The 20,631-nt window shown below is 50.4% G+C and overlaps 1 protein-coding gene across 2 annotated transcripts in view; it reads left to right on the plus strand.

The window, feature by feature from the left end:
• The window catches only part of Add2 (adducin 2), a 102,420-nt gene extending 83,435 nt beyond the window's left edge, over positions 1-18,985 (plus strand). For both annotated transcript variants that reach the window (XM_036180441.1, XM_036180440.1), the window contains 6 exons: positions 406-663; positions 1,634-1,753; positions 2,181-2,270; positions 4,065-4,218; positions 5,303-5,428; positions 13,212-18,985. In XM_036180441.1, the coding sequence (XP_036036334.1) occupies positions 406-663; positions 1,634-1,753; positions 2,181-2,270; positions 4,065-4,218; positions 5,303-5,428; positions 13,212-13,516 (1,053 nt within the window). In that variant the 3' untranslated portion in view covers positions 13,517-18,985. The remainder of the gene's footprint in view (positions 1-405; positions 664-1,633; positions 1,754-2,180; positions 2,271-4,064; positions 4,219-5,302; positions 5,429-13,211) is intronic.
• The last annotated feature ends 1,646 nt before the right edge of the window (positions 18,986-20,631 follow it).

Below are 20,631 nucleotides of genomic sequence, written 5' to 3' on the forward strand. Positions count from 1 at the left end.
TTATTATTATTGTAGCAGAAAGCACTACTACTTGCAAATTCATCAGATCACGAGCATTAAGCAGAACTCACTATTTTTTAAATTTTTTGTGTGCATGAGTCCAGCCATGGAGCCATGACTCCCAGCCCTTTGTTCATGCTTTATTTTGAAGCAGAAAATCGCTAAGTTACCTAGCTGGCCTTGAGTTTGTTCTGTAGTCCAGGCAGGCCTTAAACTTGTCATGCTCCTGCCTCAGCCTCCTGATCAGCTGGGATGATGAGCCTGACTGGCCAGGCCCATCTCAATTGAAACGTCCTGCCATCTTAGCCTGGCTTCTCAGTCGTCTGGTGGATAATTAGGGTTGAAGTGAGTTCAGGTGTGGCCCTCTCAGCTCCACAACACCTGGTTCTGGTTCTGTCCTCTCAGGGCTACAGAACAGGCTACACCTACCGGCACCCCTTTGTCCAAGAGAAAACAAAACACAAAAGTGAAGTGGAGATCCCGGCCACAGTCACTGCCTTCGTGTTTGAAGAGGACGGCGCCCCAGTCCCTGCCCTGCGCCAGCATGCCCAGAAACAGCAGAAGGAGAAGACCCGCTGGCTTAACACACCCAACACCTACCTGCGGGTGAACGTGGCCGACGAGGTGCAGAGGAACATGGGCAGTCCCCGGCCCAAGACCACGGTGAGAGGAGGAGGTCAGGACGGCCTGGGTGGGATGGGTTGTATTTGAGGAAAAGCAAGTTGTGCAATTTTCTTCCAGGTTCCTGTAGGCTGTGCTCAGGCCCCAGAGCCTCTAACCCCTCTTTCTTGAACCCCTGTATTGAGGTTTGGGGTGTGAGAGGCAGATTTTTCCAGAGGGCCACAGAACTGAACTACTTCAATTAGCACAGGTTCAAGAGAGACTGGGATCTGTGTTTTACCCCACAACCATGGGGTAAACTCCTGGGAAGGGTGCCCAACACTGGGCCTAGGGTCTGGCACAAACCCGGGAGGAGGGGGCCGGTGAGCATGTGTTACCTTTTCTCTCCCTTTTCCCTCATTTACATGGACTACTATTTGATTTTTTTTTTCCTTTTTCCTTTCTGTTTTTCACAGGTAAATGTGCTTGCTTTTTTTTTTTTTTTTTTTTGGCATGTACATGAATGCACATATGTATGTGGCTCAAGGTGGATGTCTGGAATCATCCTTAATAACTCTTCTATCTTATTCTTTGAAGATAATCCTAGAGCTAGATATTATGGTTACATTTACTTGCTCTGGGAATCGCCTGTCCCTGCCTTCCAGGGCTGGACTTATGGGTGGGCCTTGTGCTTGAATGGCAGGTGCTTTAACCACTGGGCAATCCTTCTAATCCCATTGTGTTTGATTTTTCATTAACAAAAAAGTGGCCATAGCCAATCAGAATAGGTCTCTACCAGATGCAAATCCAGTTACCTGGAACTGAAGCCCAGGGGTGGCCTGCCCAGTGTTCAGTCCCTCTTCTCGGATGTTTGCCATGGCCCACTGGCCTTCCTTGATACCTGGGTCATCTAGCACTCATCTTAGCTCTGATGCAAAGAGAGAACAACTCTGAGTGGCTTGCTGACCTCCCATGGTGGTGGTCCCCCCGCTGGCCTGTGGACTCCACTCTTACTCACCCCTTGTCTTGTCAGTGGATGAAAGCTGACGAGGTGGAAAAGTCCAGCAGTGGCATGCCCATACGGATCGAAAACCCAAACCAATTTGTGCCTCTCTACACTGACCCCCAAGAAGTGCTGGACATGAGGAACAAGGTGAGTCTGCTCTCTGCCTTGCTTTTCTGAAGGAATCTGGGGTCCCAGAAGCACAAAGCCAAGTTCCTGGGTTGGGGGAACTCACCAGTAACCCTGATATGACACTACAAAATGTATGGATTACATTCTGGGCTCAGTGCCTCATGCTGAGTTACAAGGTCCTGTGGTCCTCTGTAACTCATTTGTGTAGCAGGGCACTTGCTTTACACATTAGGTATGTCTGAAAGAAGTGTCCACAGAGTGGCCTTTTATGAACTCAGAGTTGCTTGGGACCAGGTATGGCAGAACTCTCACAACAGGCAGACCGTGTTAGAACAGAGGGGATAGCCTACTGGCCATAGGGACCTTGTCAAACCCTTCCCAGGCCTCACTAGATACCAGAGTGCCCCTCCATGCTCTGACCCCTTCCTCTCCCCTTTCCACACAGATTCGAGAACAAAACCGACAAGACATAAAGTCTGCAGGGCCCCAGTCCCAGCTCTTGGCCAGCGTCATCGCCGAGAAGAGCCGGAGCCCGGTACAGCAGAAGCCACCCCCAACTGAGGGGGAAGCATATCTGCCTCCTGGGGCTGGGCAGTGGGACCCCTGAGTCCTCAGGTCCGCTCACCCCATGATCTTAGGTGCCGGGCTCTTGCTGCATAGTGAAGGGCCACCACACGGTAGCTGTGAAGTCAGGGAGGACAATGTTGATCACTCCTGGGTGTACCGAATAGGGAGCAACAAGTAATAGCCCATCTGCTCATGGGAAGGCTGCTGGCGGCCAGCCCCACACCTCCCGCCATTGGACTCCATAAGGTCCTCTCTCAGTATCCTTCTGAGTTCTGGTGGCCCAAGTGTTTCTGTGGCATCATCTGGCCAGATGTGGCATCCTCTGGCTAGAGTTCCAGGGCACAGTGAGAGGGGTGTTGTGGACAGGACTGTTGTGCCTATGGGGTGGGAAGGGTAAGGAGTGTCCATACAAACCTAGGTAGAGTTAGGAAGCATGGCGTCGCTTTTTTCTATGTTTGAGATGGGATAGCATCTTGTCTAGGACTTGGCAGCAGAGTGGCATTGCAATTCTGCCTTGTGCAGTTGGCATCATGGCTCTTGCAAAGGGTGTGACACTCTCCTGGACAGTAACAGTGGGAAGTGCCAGGGCCCGTAACTCTCTGGAGAGCACGTGAATGTGATGTGGTGTTTACAGATCAGGCAGCAGCAGGTTATGCATCCACACCTGCCTCCTGACCCTCCCAACTCAGCCAAGTAGTGAACTTGGAACACACCACAGGGTCAGGGATAGAAATGGCCTGTCATCCCAGAGGGGTGAAAGGTCAGCACAGAGCAGGAGTGTTCAAAAGCAGCTCTGCCTTCTCAGGAATAGCGCTCATCAGCCTGCCTCCCCCTCCTGGGGACCTGTCTTAAACTCACCATTGACTCTGAAACTGGTTGCAATAAGCCTATGGTTGTCTCCCTTGGGAATGAAGCCTGTGAGCTGTGACCAGAAACCCTGGGTGCTCTGGGCTCACCTCCCCTGGGGCTTCACTCTGGGTTCTTCCTCCATGGGTATTGGGCAATGCCTTTGGATGGGCTGCAGTAAGGACACTGACTTAGGGAGAGGGTCTGTGGTTCCGTCCTCCCCTTGAGCAAGAGGGACCAGATGATTCTTAGAGCTTACAAGTGTCCCGGCTAGTCAGATCTGAGTCAGGGACTCCGCCAATGTCAAAACAGAGGTTCCGCCAGTGCCCCTGCCAGGGCCTGCCGAACAGGCAGCTGAAGATCCTCGAGGAAGGATCTGGCCCCTTGGTCGCTAGAACTCCAGGACTCACTGCTTGGACTGGGAATGCTACCGCCCTGTGTCTTGCTGTCTTAACGCTGTGTACGGTGGCTTGCACTGCTGTTGGGAGACAGGGAGGGGCAGTGGGGGAGGGGCAGTGGGGGAGGGGCCTGGCATGCTGCTTGCTCTAGCCAATGCTATGCTTGCTAGACTTTGTCTGACTGACTCTGGGCAACCAAATGTATGCACAGTCATGGCTTGGAAGTGTCCATAGATGGGATTGCAATAAAGGTGTGTCTTCTGCTTGGGAGCATCTTTTGGTTTCATTTCAAGAGCAAAGGGTGGACCCCTATATTCACCAGGACAGTTACAAAGTGTGAGGGGCTGTAGCAATGGGGAGAATGAATGAACCCTACCCCAAGGCCCCAAGCTTGGTTCCAAGGAGCTACCTGCCACTTCCCTAGCAAGACAGCTGACTGCCACCTGAGTTGAGAAAAGCCCCAGCTTGGGCCCCAGCACGGCAGTCAGAGAGCAACACACACTCTGGTTAACTTTCAGTCTACAGAGAGCCAGCTGGTGTCCAAGGATGACGCAGATACCAAAGATGAATCAGAGGAGACAGTGCCCAACCCCTTCAGCCAACTCACCGACCAGGAGCTGGAGGAGTACAAGAAGGAGGTGGAAAGGAAGAAACTAGAACAGGAACAAGAAGGTAAATCTGTGTGAGCCGTAGCTGCAGGACCTGCCAGCCTACAGGGGAGAGCTCAGACTCCTCAGGACCCATCACCAAATAGTGCTATTAGCAGAACATAGCTAAACATGGCCCACCACCTCACAGCTCCATGGGCAGGCACCTTGGTGACTTCATGACCCTGCTCCACTGGATATGACAGAGTTTGTACTTACAAAGTACTTAGAATTGTTAGCTGTAATGAGATAGGTCTGACAGTCATATAAAGTCTGGAGTGAGTCTATGGGCCTGCTAGCCGGGATTCTATCAGCTGAGGCCTCCAGAAGTCCAGTCAGTCCCTCTGTGTTGAAACTCCTGGTGCCTTGACTTGCTGGGTCATGCTTTTTCTTCTTTCTGGGCTAGTCAGAACCAAGTCATCTCCACCACAGGCTCTACCTCAAATCCCTCTCTGGCTAGAAAGGCATCCCCTCAGCCTCCCACTCTGCCCAAAGGAGCTGTCTCGCCTCCTAGCTTCAAGAGCACCTGGGGCCTGAAACCCACTTAGACTGAGGTGTAATTTACCCAGAGTGGGGGGCCTCCACCACCCCTTCTCACCTGGGGTTAGACATCTTTTCAAGCACTGCTTCTTGCCTTGCTTGGAGTTCGAATGTGCCAGTTGGAAAAAAATAGAAAAGTGTGCTAGGTAAGACTGTTTGGAAGGAAGGTGTGAATTAGCTGACGTAACTAGCAAGCTAGCTACTGGGGAAAAGCTCTGGGTGTTCCTAAGGAGACCCAGCAGTTGCTGGGGGCTCCGCTTCCATCTGTGGAAGTGTTCTGGGCTGGTCCTTTGCAGCAGCACCTGCAGAGCCAGGGGCTGGTCTGGCACATGGCATTCTTCTGGCATCTTACTTCCTCACAGGGGCAGCTGTGTGGTAGACAAGGTGAAGTGTAACTCTGGCTGCCCCCTATTAGCCTCCCTAGGAAGGAGCAGGGGTAAACCTGAACAAGGGAGGGCCCAATAACTCTCCAGCTAGAAGTGACTAAGTAGAAAGCATTGGGCTATATGCTCACCCGCCCCTCTTGTCTCTGTGACTTCGGTGCTAAGGTGGGTTTCTGTTATTTTCAGGAGAGAAGGACACAGCCACCGAAGAGCCTGGCTCACCTGTGAAGTCCACACCTGCATCTCCAGTGAAGAGCCCATCAAAAGAGGGGACCAAGAGTCCAGCAGTTTCTCCTTCCAAGGCCTCAGAGGGTGAGCAGAGCTGAGCAGGCTTCAAAAGACACCTGTGTGGGAGAGTGGGTGATCTATACACTGTAAAGAACTGTTGGTAGTCTGTAAGGGTTTGTAGGGGGAGGGTGGCCTTGCTCCCATGGGAAATGCTTCCTCTCAGACAGTTCTAGGCAATCTGGGTAAGATTTGGTTTGTCTTATTAGTAAACAATGCTGACACAGCCAAAGCCCTTCCAAGCAGAGATAAAGGACTGGCCCATAGCCTCCCCATCCCCAGCGGCCAGTTGTCCCATCTGGTCCTTGGGTGTTGATGTGGGGAAGGATCTCTTTAAAATGAAGGCTCTGCTCTGTCAGGTCTGAGATGGGGCCTGAGACTCTGCATTTCTCAGGGGGCATGACCTGATGGTGTCATTCCCAGCCATGACTGAGCATTGGGATCCCCTGGTGAACTTGGGTGGTTCTGTGGCCTGGATCTCACCCAAAGCATTTGTCCAGGGCACTCTAAAATGGGAACCAGCTGAAAACAGTGTCATTAGAGAGACAGGAGTTTAGACAGTAGAATTCCAGGCCCGACCAAACTGCTAATTTGAGGAGTTCAGAGACCCACTCTGTGCCTCAGTTGCCTTGTATGTCAAATGCTCCCCCTTGTTACAGTTCTGTGTCTAGGGGTACTGCTGATGGCAGCAGCTTTGAAGAAGTGAGGGAATAATTTGAACGAGGACCTAACTAGGATTAATGGGTATATGGTAACAATGCTGTTGTGGTCCCTCGCCACCTCCATGCTGCTCACTGAGTCCCCTGAGAAACTCCATCCGAGAGGACACCATGCCACCCAGAGAACATGTTCTGCTGGGCTGCTGGGATCCCCTTCCTAGGTGATGGGTCACGTGTGTGATTCTGGTAGCATCTCCACCCTGAGCTTCCTCTCCAAGCCAATCACTGCCTTGCAGACAGGCCCAGGCTTGCTGGAGAAAACCCATCTGCTTGAAGCCGGAGCCCCAAGTGGATGTCTCTCCCTGCTCTCCACGGCTGTATGTGTTCACTGTGTCTCATCTTGTGTTGTCAACCTGCCCACAATGTCTTCCTTTCTCTTCCCATTTGTGCTTTCCTCAAAGGACTTTCCTCTGAGTCTGAATACTTGTCTCTGTAGTAAGTATAGAGAGGCCACTTCCTAACTCACCTGGCACTCGCAACAGGGACGGAGGAGCTTTTCAAAAGAAATCTGTTCCCCCCACACACCCAAGGTTTTCTTCTTGCATCTCACAGCCCCGCCTTTGGAAAGCCTCTTAGATGTAAAATCCATGACCAATTCCACCTGTGCTGTGCATGGACTAGGCTTCCTGTAAGGGATGTGGACACACATGAACACACACACACACACACACACACACACACACGGAGGGGGGGACAAGTCCCATAGAGAGGGATAGGGAGCTGCAGGAGAGCATAATGGTCAACAGGGATTAACCACTGGCCCCACTTTGGCACCTCTGACGAGCATCTTCTAGAACTTTGAACAGAGCCTGGATTCTCTCAGGCTCTCAGATACCTTCTAGACCTGGCCTGTGTCTGTCCATTAGTCCATGCATGCAGGCTACAGGGAGGAGACACAGGGAGAGCCTGAGAAGGGGGACAAATCAGGGGATTCTTGTCAACTCCTGAGAAGGATAGAAAACAGGAAGAGTGTGAATGGATAATATGAGTAATCCACAGGAGTCTGCTTAAGAAGTATTAGGGAAATTTACTAGGATAAATTGAGGAAATACACTCACGAAGACAGAACTGAGCAGACAGCTGAAGTCATCCTCTGATCTGACCGGAAGCAAATCCACCTGGCAGTTCGATCACACCAGAAGGCAGGAAGCAGGGAGAAGGGCTTGTGAGCCCTCTCCCTTTCCTTTTAAGAGGTCATGTACAACTACAATGGCAAAAAGCACCTCATCTGCCATATAGCCCAAGGTCATGGGTGGAGCAAATACCACTACAGATGGCTGGAACAGCCATCCACCCACCATTGTGTATCACACTCACTACGACTAGAGTTCTGGTTCTCTCTGGTCCAAAGCTTCCCCCTTCATGGGTCCCATTGCACTTGAGTTGTAGAAGAACAAAAGTTACAGTTTTCTCTAAAGATGCTTTACTGCCACAGACAGCTGGGAACATGGCTACCTTGCTTGACACAACATGATGTAGGTGTGAGCTGCTGCTAGGTGGTGGGGCTGGGTGGTCTGGACCAGGTCCTTGGAGCAGGCAGCAAGGACTCCGGCACACTATCCATGTTCCCACATGTGTCCTATCCATTAGATGAAGGGCGACTGTTTCCAGCCATCTGTCACCGGGCTCCAGGTCCTCTCCTGCTGAGTTTTCTAATGTCAGACCTCATCATGTTCTGGAAACTGAACCCTGCTCCATCGGCCTCTCTAAGGCATCTCCTCCTCCACACCTGCCCACCATGACACTTCCTCTCTTTCACTAGACCCTGACTGATGCTATAAGTACTGACCGCGGCCCTCACAGACTGAGCTGCAAAGAACTAGCTCCTGTTTCATGCAGATGTTCACGGATTCATCCATTATTTCAAATCTGCCACTCAAAACACTTCAGAGGGCTGGGGAAATGGTAACAATGGATATAAGTGCTTGCTGAACAAACATGAAATCCAACCAGGCATGGCAGGCCCTGTAATCCCAGAACTCAAGAGACAAAGGCAGAGGAGCCCCAGAGCAAACTGGCTAGCTGGTCTAGCCAATCAGTGAGCTCTGGGTTCAATTGAGAGACCCTGACTCAATAAATAAAACGGAGATCCATCGAGGAAGACAGCTGACATCAGCTGTGAGCCTCTGAGAGAGTGAGTGTGTGTTAGGAGAAAATTAGCAATTTTGCAATGTGCTCACATAAAACCATTCTTATTAAGGACTGTGCTCTTTGAATTGTAAGAACTTATTAGTCACTGATACTGTTAGCCTCCAAGACTTGGGCAGGTTAGCTCTGTAGCATCCGATCACTATCCAGTCATGGTCCTCAGTGAGCTAGTTCTTCTGTGAATAGACTAGAGTTGACTAGGCTTAGCTTAATAGATCTTTAGCCCTGTATGATATCAGCCAAGACCACATACAATCAGCCATGAGCATGACTAGTCCAGGACTTCTAAGACAGTACACACACATGGCTGGTACCGTGGTGGGGACAGGGAGAAGCAGGGCTCAACAGAGATACTGGGGTGGCAGAATTGGTCTCTGTCTCTGTGTTCCACACTTCCTACCCTCCACATTTTCTTTATCCATGGTGGCCTATGTCTCCCAAAGCTGTCAGGCAGAAGTTTCTAGACCTTCTTAGGTCTTTGGCTTAAGCCCAGCCCTGCAGCACTTGCCTGCATGCTAATTGCTACCAGAAGTCATGGAGCCAACAGGGGCTACACGAGCCTGTCAACACCAAGAGGCTCTGCACACTAGGGCCTGACTGTCCCACATGCCAACAGTATATCTAGTACTGGGGGAACTTGGAGTCTCAGCCTAGGTGAGTCAGTAAAAGGAGCGTATTCTGAACTCCCAATGTCCCACTGTGAAGCCAAGGGTCTTTTTATGTCAAAATGGCCTGATGACTTGATAAAAACAGAAATTTAGAGAGGTGGGGATGTGGCTCAATGGTAGAGCACTTGCCTAACATGTGAGGCAAAACACACACACACACACACACACACACACACACACACACACACACACACACACACTTTGTAACCCACTGTCTGCTTCAGGGCCTAACATGGAGAAAGGCTGCATTTGCACAAGTTGAATCTGGACCACTCTTTCAAACACCAATGTTCTGGAATTAAAATGAGGATAGAACTGGTGCAGAGCTCTCCTGGCCAATCTCCTGCTCACAGAGCCTCACCAGGCACTTCTGCTTGCTAGCTCCCTGCTCCCTGCTCTGTACTTTGAGTGCCTTGTGGGCCAGCATGATACCCTGGCACTGTGTCAGCAATGATCATGAATAATACTTTTTTTCCCAACCTTTAATGAGCCTTTCTTTGGCTTCTGCATGCAATGATGAAGAGCATTCTTTTCATTAGGGAAATATAAACCATGCATGGTAGTCACCAGTCCTGCATGCACTGGAATATAGGCCAGTCTGGCTGGCATTGAGTTGAGAAGCACCTCCCCAAACCCAGTTCCAGGCCATCCCCTCCCTTATCTCCCTTGCTGTTGCTGTCTGAGTTCAGGCCAGGCCAGCAGTCATGTGTCTAACCCAGGGCGGATAGATGAGCATGTTCCTGAAGAGGCCAGGTATCCTCTGTGGAACCGGCATCTGGCCTCACACAGAGAAAGGCTCAACCATGTGGCTGCTGACCAGAAGATGGCCACAAAGAAATGAGAGAGAGTTCATGTTCTGAATGGAGAACAGAGATGGCACACAGCAATGTAAAATGCGCACTCAGCATCGCGCTCAGAGGAGGGCAAGGTAGTTGCTGATCTCAGGGGGAGCTGCACAGACAGAGTGTAATTGAGCCAAACTCTGGGGAGATGTGTACTTGGACTGTGGGCAGGAGTGAGGTGGGCTGTGCTGGGGTGGAGGCCAGGAAGCTAGGGGGGTGGACATTCCTGGAAGAGAACCGAAGTGAGGCTCTCCAGAGAACCAGAGCCAGTGGGACACATACAGATTCAGAAGGGAAGACAGTGCACTATGGAACTGTGGGGGCTGCACCATCATACCATAGGATGTGTAAGCTGCAAACCTAATTCCCTAATCTGGCAGTTGTATTCACCCTCAGCCAGAGATCTGAGAATTGGAACCTTGTTGAAGCAGAACATAGATATCCTAGCCCAAGTAGAGGGAGTTTTCCCATCACCTACTGGTTCTGTTGGGCCCTTGCTGGGCTGGCTGACACCCAGCATATTGATAGAGTAGATAAAGAAATGTTTTAGCAGCTCTTAACCCACGATTCCTTAACTCAGTTAAATCAACACAAAACCGTCACAGGGTCACAGGTAGACAAAGTGGTTGGAGGCTGGGGGTGGAGGGTGGCAAGGAATAGATCTTCCTGGTCATCCTCTTTTTCTTTTTTTTTTTAGACAGGGTTTCTGTCTGTAGCTTTGTCCTTTCCTGGAACTTGCTTGGTAGACCAGGCTGTCCTCAAACTCACAGAGATCTGCCTGGCTCTGCCTCCCGAGTGCTGGGATTAAAGGTGTGCACCATCACCGCCCAGCTCTGGTCATCCTCTTTAGATAGAACTCACAACTTCACAGCAGCTGTCCCTTCTTCCTCCTCCAAGTGTCCCCTATTCCATGAGCACCCCAAGCACCCCACTCAAGCAAACATGAGTTCCTACTGAACCTGTCTCTTGGGTTCTCTCTCAGCCACTCCTTAACCTCATCTTCTGGAGTTGCTCACACGGGGCGGGGGTGGGGGGTGGCTCTTAGAGGCAGTCTGGGGTGTTTCCCAGGAGCTCATTACCTGCTTCTATCTGAAGCCTGCCCCACCTCTCTAGCTAGCTCTCCAGTCGTCTCTGCCCCTGTGGTGGTGGGTACACTGGGCATGCTCTGTTAATGTTGCAGTCTTAAGACAGCACACACACCAAGGGCTGGATCAGTAGGCTGGTTGGTATGGCTGAAGAGACATAGACAGGTGCCTGGGAGAAGGACAGAATGACAGCGAGGCCATGAGTCACCATGAGGGAAGCAAATGACAGTTTGAGCAGGAAGCAGAGCTCCTCTAGTGGACAGCGAGAATCATCTTAGGGGATGATAGCCATGCTGGAGCTTGAGAAATAGGTCTAAAAGTATGTCACTCAAATGAGGCTTTTGTTGTGGAGTTGCAAAAGAGGGAGGCTGGAGAGCCTGGGAGGGAGAGAGGGAGGAAGAGAGCAGGAGAAGGAACCAGAGGACAAAGGATAACACTTGGCGGGGTGTGTTTGTATATGCGGGTCCATCTTGACTTGGAAGACTTGCACTGGGGTGGACATGATGGAGGATGAGGTGAACAAGTGTTTGACGCATTCATTTACCACGTTCGCCTGTGCACTCAATGTAGTCTGTCATCTGTGGGTCCATAGACACTCTTCGGGTGCCTTCCAGGAGCTGGGCACATAATCAGCACAGCCTCGCCCTCTTCCTGTGCAGAGTGGGGAGATGATATACTCAAACAGACACGTGTAATCACCCTGAAGTTAGGGATAGAAGTTTCTATGGTGGAGGCAGAAGGACAGAAGGATAAGTTCCACCTGGAAGTGGAGATGAGGTCAGCAAAGACATTGAGGAAGACCAAACATTTAAACAGATCTATTGTATGAGGTTAGGTTTGGGGACACAGAGGAGAGAGGGTCCTCCCCAGACAGGGAACAGGGACAGGGAAGGGTCAAGGGACTGACGGTAGATTAGACTGAGTGGAAGGTGGGGGAAGACTGAGAGTGAGGGGAGGACCTTGTCCTGACGGATGTGAGGCATTGCAGTGTGCTGCCAGGTGACAGCCGCGGGAATACACATGGAGGCGAGGAGACAGAGCTCCGGGTGCAGGAGGCAAGACTGCAGATGTTGACAGGCTCCCATACTAAAAAGGAACCCAGGCTCAGGCAGGGCCGGATTGAGAAGGAACAAGAGGCCTCACTGTAAGAGCTTGCCAGGTTGACTGTCCTGACTGCCCCAAGCTCACCCCCATCCACACAGATGGTAGTCACAAGTCACTCTGCAGTGTGGACTCTAGGTTTCTGACCCACTTCTGCAGCGTGGCTTCCCCTTCCCCTGCTGCTTACATTCCTACATAGCAGAGCATGTGCTAATCCTTCTGAGGTGCTCCAACTCAGAGGTACCCATGATCCCACCATACGCACATGCACACACACACACACACACACACACACACACACACACACGCACACATCACACACACACATCATGCACATGCATATATTCATAATCTACACCACACTCAAGTGCTCACCTCTTGCACACCACACAGCAGTGCTCAGCATATACAGCACACTTGTACACACACCAGCAGGCCTCTCAACCCATGGATGGGAAGCATGTGGAGGCAGAAGTCAGGACCTGAGCCTGCTCTTGTGGAGTTCTCTGGTTTGAGCTGTGAAGTGGGGAAGAGGGAGCCAGGCAGTCTTTGAGGTACTTTCTGCATTTCAGTGTCTGTGGTGGGCGTTACAGTTCCCTCCTTCCTCTTTCCACGGGAGTTTCAAAGCCTGCATAGTTGGGGAGAAGGGACAGCTGGGGACTTGAGTGCCTGGGATCTAAGCATGCTGCCCTTCAATATGGATCCTAGTAATTCCAGACAGAATAGAGACCTGAACCCTGGCAGCCACTAGAATGAAAGGAACCCCTTGGGTTACCGATTCTATTATGGAAACGTTGGATCCTTCCTGTGTCTCCTCTCTACCCCCTGGGAAGACACTGCTTCCTAAGTTCCCTGCTGCTGCATAGGTATGAAGACCTGTGATCACCATGTTTTGATTGCTGCAACAGGGCTGCTTACCACAATGCTTCCATTGAGACAACCAGGACATGCAGCCCATGGCTTCTCTCCTCCCTTGGGCATGCCTCCTCATTCTCACTCAGTACCTGGATTTAAATGCCTGTTCAGAAACCAACATGGATTTCAATATGTAGACAGGAACCTGGAGTTCCACCTGCCCAGGGTGCTTTCCCCAAGGCAGGTGGTGTAAAGTGAGAACTCCATCCTTCCTCTGTTCCAGGATCCTTGCTCCCACCTCAAGCCAGCTTGCCCACCCCTGGCTCCAGAACTCCCCTAGAACACTTGCCTGCATGAAATCTTATAGGCTGGGTCTTCTGGTCTTTTCCTAGATGCCAAGAAGACAGAAGATGGTGAAGCCACCACAGAGCCCGAGCCAGCGAAATCGGAAGGGGTGGTGGTTAACGGGAAGGAGGAGGAGCCGAGTGCAGAAGACGTCCTCAGCAAAGGACTGGGCCAGATGACCACCAATGCTGACACTGATGGTGACAGCCAGAAAGACAAAACCGAGTCAGTTACGAGCGGCCCCTTGTCCCCAGAGGGCTCGCCCTCCAAGTCACCCTCCAAAAAGAAAAAGAAATTCCGAACCCCTTCCTTCCTGAAGAAGAGCAAGAAGAAGGAGAAGGTGGAATCCTGATCAGTGGCTCACTGCATCCCTGCCCTCCTTCCCTCCCTTCTCCTGCTCTGCCCTGGAGCCCGGGGCCAGTGAGGGATAGAGAAGGACCTGGGATCACACTCAGAGGGGAGTTAGAGCCAGCCTTCCCAGAGCAGCCAGCTGTCCTGCCCACAGTCACAGTTAGTTGGTGGCAGAGCCCACCCTAGATTTGAGCTTCCTGACTCCCATGGTCATGCTCTGTCCTCTGTTCAACACTGCCTAGTCCTGGGCTGCCTCTGTTAGGACACCACCTGCCAACCTGAGCCCAGGGCAGGAAGGCCAAGCACCGGGCATGGTCACGAATGCTCATAGGCCAAGGCTTCCTCTGAGTAAGATCCATCTCTTCCCAGGAATCCTGCCTCTTGCTGATGGAACTGTCTCCACAGCAAGAAGCCATCTTCTCTCTTCCATTTTGGGTCCCTTCCCCTGCTCAAAGTAACCAGGCAAACTGGCCTGCTTCCCCTCCCCACAATAGAAGTTAATCTCTGATCCCCTGGCTGATGGCTTAGCTTGTACTTTTCCAAACACTAATCCTGAGCTTTTGACGTGGAACCCATTGAGTGATGGATGGAAGAACCTAAGAACAGACAGAGAGAGGGCAAGCCAAGTCAGCTTAATGAGTGGACAGGGGGCCATCCATCTAAGAGCCTAGGCTCCTGGCCTGTCTGTATTGCACATCTCACAGGCTACAAAATTAAACCTAACTGTAGCATAAGAAAAAGTCTCACGCTCAGGGGAGAAAGCTGAGGACATCTAAATCTTGTGCTGGGGTTGAGCTATGTGAGGGGGTCAAATGCCTCTTTGAGTTTGCATGGTTTGCAGGGCGGCACCTGCCTCCACCTTGCCTTGCAGCCAGGTGTCCTTTGGCCTTCCCGAATACCCAGGAGCCCTTGCCCATAGACCAGAGCATTTTACTCTTGGCACCTTGACCTTGGCTCTTTGGGTCCCAACTCTGAATTACTGAAGGTCCAGCAAAGGACAGAAATGAGTCTTTCTGGGTTAATTCTCTCACCAGCTTTCAGAGACATGCCTGGCATTCCCAATACCATCACTCTCTTGCGATAGGCACAGCTGTTACATTAGTTGCCAGTGCCAGTTTTCCATATCCTCCCAAGGAGTAGTGTTGGCTAATGAGCGCTTCCGGCTCCAAGATAATCCATCTTCCTTAAAGCACAGTGTCTTCAAAGAGCATTTCTCTTTTTGTCCTGATTATTGTAAAGGTATTTTTGAAATTTCTTGACTCATTTTTCACTTTGCACACTTGCTGTCTACAGACACCCTACAGGCTTTACCCTCTGCCCTCTCAATACCCCATTCCTCCCTTTTTGTGGTAAGGAAACTGAACCCCATCAGGGGTAATTGACTTGCTGAGCAAGATCCGAAGGCTAGGTTTGAACCCAGGTCAATCTGAGCCAAGCTCTTCCCAACTGTGGTGAATGGACAGTGGCTTTGGTCCACTAGCCATTTCTGTAACTGGTCTTGACTGTGTGGCATTAGCACTTGCCATGATGTGAGAGAGATCACCTGTTGTTGCCCTAAGTGATGCAGTCAGCTGCTGGTGACTGAGTGGTGGTGAGATCTCTACCTCTGACAACAGAGAGCTGAACCCTTTGGCTGCAGCAGGAAATCCCACCACACTTGGCTGGCTGTCCCTTGAGCAGATCTGAGAACCCGGGGCTGATTTGTGGCTGCTGCCCAGGCCCCATTTTCGTTCTGCTTCCTGGTTGGGTCAAGTCTAATGACAGATAACCCAATGGCCCTGTGTGTGAATGCTCAGACTTCTGTCTTCCTGCAGGAGCTGCCTTCTTAGGAATAAGATCGCACATTTATTCATTCATTTTCTCTGAATATTCATTAACTATCCACTTGTATCAGACACTTAAAAAAAAAAAAAAAGATAAGAGGTGTCAACCCCGAAGAGGCAGCATTTATGAGCTGATGATCAGGATGAAGTCCATTGTCTCTGCCCAACATGCTCCCTTTATTACCTTTATGGCAGTGAGGCTTGCTTAGGTTAAAATGTCAGAGCTTTGCTGGAGTGTTACCATTGGGGTCAAGGCCATGAGTTCAGCTCATAGTCACCCATCTGTTTATTCCTCATATGTTCAGGAAACACTCATCTGTGAGCATGTGCGATATGTAGACAAGTTACAGAGCAGGCAGGGTACCCAGGTGAGCCAGGGCAGCAATGACTGCCCATCTAGTCTTCTTGGGGTTGGGCAAAGGGAAGCCTTCCAGAAAATTGATGACTGAATTAGGTTTTAAAAACAGAAACTTGGGAATAACAGGTCAGCAGAAGTAGACAGATGTGAGAGCACAGGACTCCACACTCTGCCCTTCTGGGACACACGGTATTGTCAGAGCATCATGAGAAACGTGTTAGAAGTGGTTTACATCCCAGGTGGACAGGGCTGGGTCATAAGAAGACTTGTAGACTGTGTGCAAGACCTGAGTTTTACCATGTCCCGGACACTGAGGGCTGTTAATTAGGGTAGAATCATAAATAGAAGTGTGTTGTAGAGTCCCTTTGGTGACCAAATGGGGAGTGTGTGGGTAAGGCTGCTGGCTGATCTCCTGCTGTGTTCCCCCCCACTGCACCAGTGAGTTTCTAGCTTAGAATTCCTCTCATGGAATTTGGGGGATTAAAAACATCTGAAGATTTCAATGAGCTAATAATGCTGGGTTCTCAGCCTCAGGCCCTATTTTGATTTGGGATGAGATCATGGGAGTATAAAGACATTTCATCTAGTTCCTCCTTCCCTGTACGTAAAGGATGTGACGTGCGCAGCTCAGAGGATTGTAGAAATGGCCGTACAGCCCAGACAGGGCATTTCTGTGGCTCTGTGTAAAAGTTGTTTCAAGGTTCAACTGCTGGGGAGGGGTGTGTGTAAGCTCAGAGTTCACTGGTCATTGGCTTGTTTCTCACCGAGCCACTGTTAACTGCTACTGAGAAGGGCACTGGTGCTACTGTGTGACCAGCTGATTGGAAAAGTGAAGTGGCTTCCTGGCCTGTCTCCACACCCAGCTGTACAGGAGCAGGACAGAGAGGCAATCCTGTCCCCATGATGTCACATGCTAGGAGCGGTTGTGATCTGCGGGGGCTACCCATTTTGTGTGACCCTCCCCCAAAACTGCACTCCAGCCTAGATCTGGGCTCTTTACATCTGACCCAAGGTCTGGTCCTTCTGAAACCATTGGAAGAGCCAGATGACACTTGGTAATGAGTATGAAGTCCTTGCTCTGTGGACAGAGGATGTGAGGGACATGGATGAGGACCACGAGTCTCTCACAAACCCATTGTAAGGCACTGCTCTGAGCACCCAGTCATGGAGACTATGCCTGAACCTAACCCCCATGGGATGGCAACGTGGTAACAGGGCCACTGCTCTTGTTGATGTGAGCAGAAGTGCTAAAATGCGTCTGAAGGAACCATGGGCTCCTGAGTATTAAAGTTTAGAGCTACATTTGGACTTCTCGGGAACGTTTGCTTAGGGACAGGACACGGCCCTCTGGAGGCCACTGTGCTAGGCTTTTTCATAGGTGTGAGTTTTATGTCTTAGTCCTAAACCAAATGTAATGAGATCTTGACAGCCGAACAGGACTATTGAAACGTTCCCCCCTTGCTCATTGTATACATGTGGTCCCCACAAATACTCTGGGCTCTTGGCGTAGTTACCATCCACTGTGGCCAGAGAGGCCATGAGGCTTCTTACAGCATTTCTTGTCACTAAGCCCAACTGAACTCTCTATGACCCCCATGCAATTCAGAAAACCTGAGAGCTGAGTGAAATGTCAGTTATCTGCTCTCTGTTCCCATGGATGGGATGGGGTACCTCACAGCTTAATAGGCCATCATGCCTGCTCTGTGTGTGGTCTGAAACAGGTGATTTAATATGAAAAGGAAGGGTCCAGAGGCAACTGAAATTCTCGAAACATGTCCATTTGTTTTCTGTGTGCACATCCTCTTTCTCCAATGAGACTGCTTCCCAGGGCCCTATCTAATTAGGATGAGGTGCTCTTCCTGTCAGGAATGAGAGGTCACATATAGAGCTCTGTTCCCAAGGCTCCTGACTACCTTCTGCCCCTTACTGGGAAGGCCACCTTGTGCAGAAGTCTGTGGGGACCTCCCACAGTGGGATATCCTTCAGTGGACAAAGGATCATCTTTGCATTGGCAGTGCCCTGGTAGGCTTCTTCCCGTAGGGACAAGACTCAGTATTTGGATGTTCCTAGAAACTATGGAAGTCATGTCCTGCCTCATTCACATAGGGGTTGCATTAGGTTTTTGCCAAATTGACTTTTGTGCCAGTGGTCTTCAAGGTTCTCCCACAAATTGGGTCATCACTTTGAGAACTTAGGGCCAGAGATAGAGGGGGCTCATGATACTGGGAGAGCTCAAGTGCAGGCTAGCCTGGGAAGGCAGAGTCTTCCATGGGAGTCAGGTCTTCAGCCCCTTCCTCACCCTCTCTGTCCCATGCACCTGGGTGAGGCTGGACCCTGAAGATCCTTCTCTTGTCTCTTGGGTAGAGATGACATCGCCAAAACTCAAGGAATGTTGGGAAGGACCTAAATTAGTCTCCCCTCCAGCAAACTAGCCTGTGGCCCCTTTAACATGAACCAGTGTGGCAGCTGGACCTAAGCCAAGGGGGTCTCACTTGGAAAACATCACAGACCCTTGTATGATGGCAATAAGTTTGGAGAAGCCCCAGACCCTCATTTCAATGCCACCTTGTGCCTGTGGGTCTTACTGTGTTGATGACTCATACCACAAGATTGCCCTGTCTGTAAATTCCTTAAACTGCTATAGGTGATGAGTTCCAGGGTCCTTCCTCTCTGAGAAGAGGTTAGCAGAGTGGGTGAGGCAGACACCATAGGTTACAGGGTCACAGGAACCCAGGCTGGGCAGGGAGTGCAGTGTCTCGTAAGTAATGCTGTGGGTGGTGTTGGTGAAATGTCTGTTGGACAATCGTCACATGAGAGTATGACTTCCTGTCTTCCCTTGTACATAGGCTGTCTGTGTTTGGCTTTTCCTAATACTGTGAGGTTTTGAAGAGGGATTCCATGTAATATTCTGTGCTGTGACATGCCACCCTCCCCCAAGATCACACATCTTCCCCACAAATGGTTCTGCCTTTCTATATGCTAATACATTGAGCCACTGATGTGCAGTTGGATGGTTAGGCTCTTGGGTTTTATTTTGCAATTTTATATATATATATATATATATACATATATAATATATATATTTATGGGTTGGTTTTATATGGTTTTCTGTTTAAATCTATGAGCAACAAAGCTCCCCTTTGATTTTCATGGGAACCTTCCAAAGGCCTTTTTCTGCTTTGGTGTCTGACTGTGTTTGGGGTGGACTCTGCCCGTGGGTTTCTCTGTGTGTGCTGTTATTTCACCTACAGATCTTACCCTAGTAAACGAGATGTGCTTGGCTTCCCAATGTGTATGACCCATCTCTGTCGGTTACCTGGGGCTCCTGGAGGAGGAAGTCTGAAAGGGGTCCACATATGGACATGTGGGTCACCCAGAGAACTTGAACCTTTTCCACATGTAGAAAGCTGAACACAGGATTGCCCTTGAGTTCTGATGTGGGAGGAGGCACTGGGTGGGGCTGGCACAGTGAAAGCAGACAAGACGGGAGCCACTGAGATGGCTCGCCCTGTAGATCGGCTCGCCCTGCACCTGCAGGTGTGGGGGGCAGAATGGGGCTTAGGGAGAGAGAAGTCACTCCAGAAGAGGGAAGGATGTGAGTCTGGGACGGAGGGTGAAGGAGGGAAAGCTCCTTTTGCCTCTCCTACCTCTGTACTAAAAAAAAAATGAAAATAAAATACACAGGCTGGAGAACACTGGCTGTTCTTCCAAAGGTCCTGAGTTCAATTCCCCACAACCGCATAGTGGCTCACAACCATCTGTAATGAGATTTGGTGCCCTCTTCTGGCCTGCAGGCATACATGCAGACAAAACACTGTATACATAAATAAGTAAATTTAAAAAAAAAAAAATCAATTACATTTTAAAAAATACACAAGAGGAACTGGGGAAATGACTCAGCCGTAAAGTGTTCGCCATACAAGAACAAGGTCCCGGGTTCAATTCCCAGCACCTACATTAAAAAAAGATGGGTCTGGCTGGCTGTTCCTGTAACCCTAGCATTAGGAAGATGGAGACAGAGTTCTGGGGCTCACTGGCCAGCCAGTCTAACTGAATCAGTGACCTCCAGGTTCAGTGAGAGGCAATGTCTCAAAAATAGAAAGTGATTGGGGAATATGCCTGATGTCAACCTCCGAACTACACACACACACACACACACACACGCACGCACGCACGCACGCACGCACACGCACGCGCAAATGCCACACCACACCAGAGGAGGGTGGGAAACACCTAGCCCTTATTGAGCACACACATAGGCCAGGTACTACCTGAGCATACTGGGGAGAGCTTCTAGTTTTAGCCCTGAAAGCCTGAGGCTGATTCTACACCTACTTACTTCACAGATGAGGCCACGAGCTCAGGACAAAGGGATTTGTGAGGCCTCAAGTTCACACCTGGTGAAGCCCAGATGCAAACAGAAGCCTTGCTATTCCCACTGCATCCATGGTCCCAGTCCCCCAAGCCATGCTGTACAGAAGATGCTCCATGCAGGTCTATTTCACACTCAGCATCCACACCAGAGTCCCATCTTCCTCTGTTCCCATCTGGGTATCCTGAAGCTCCTCTCCACTGGCTCCTATGGACCTGAGAGCAGGACACCCAGGCCCTCTCCTGCTCCAAAGCTGTCAGGTGCACCTATGCTGAAATCACCCTGAACAGGTCCAACAAATGGGCATTTCTGTTCATATAGCTACATCCTTTGATTGGTTTAAGGTCAACCATCATTGTACCACTCTGCTTTGCTTTGGCTTAAGGTGATAGCAGGACTAAAGAGATGGCTGTGTGATTAAGAACACTTGCTCCTCCTTCAGAGGACTCAAATTTGGTTCCCAGCACCCACATCAGGTAGCTCACAATTGCCTGTAAGTCCAGTTCCAGGGGATCTGATGCCCTCTTCTGGCCTCTATGGGTATCTGCACATGAATTCAAGTA

The sequence above is a fragment of the Onychomys torridus genome, chromosome 3 (genome assembly GCF_903995425.1).
Source record: "Onychomys torridus chromosome 3, mOncTor1.1, whole genome shotgun sequence".
Lineage (NCBI taxonomy): Eukaryota > Metazoa > Chordata > Mammalia > Rodentia > Cricetidae > Onychomys > Onychomys torridus.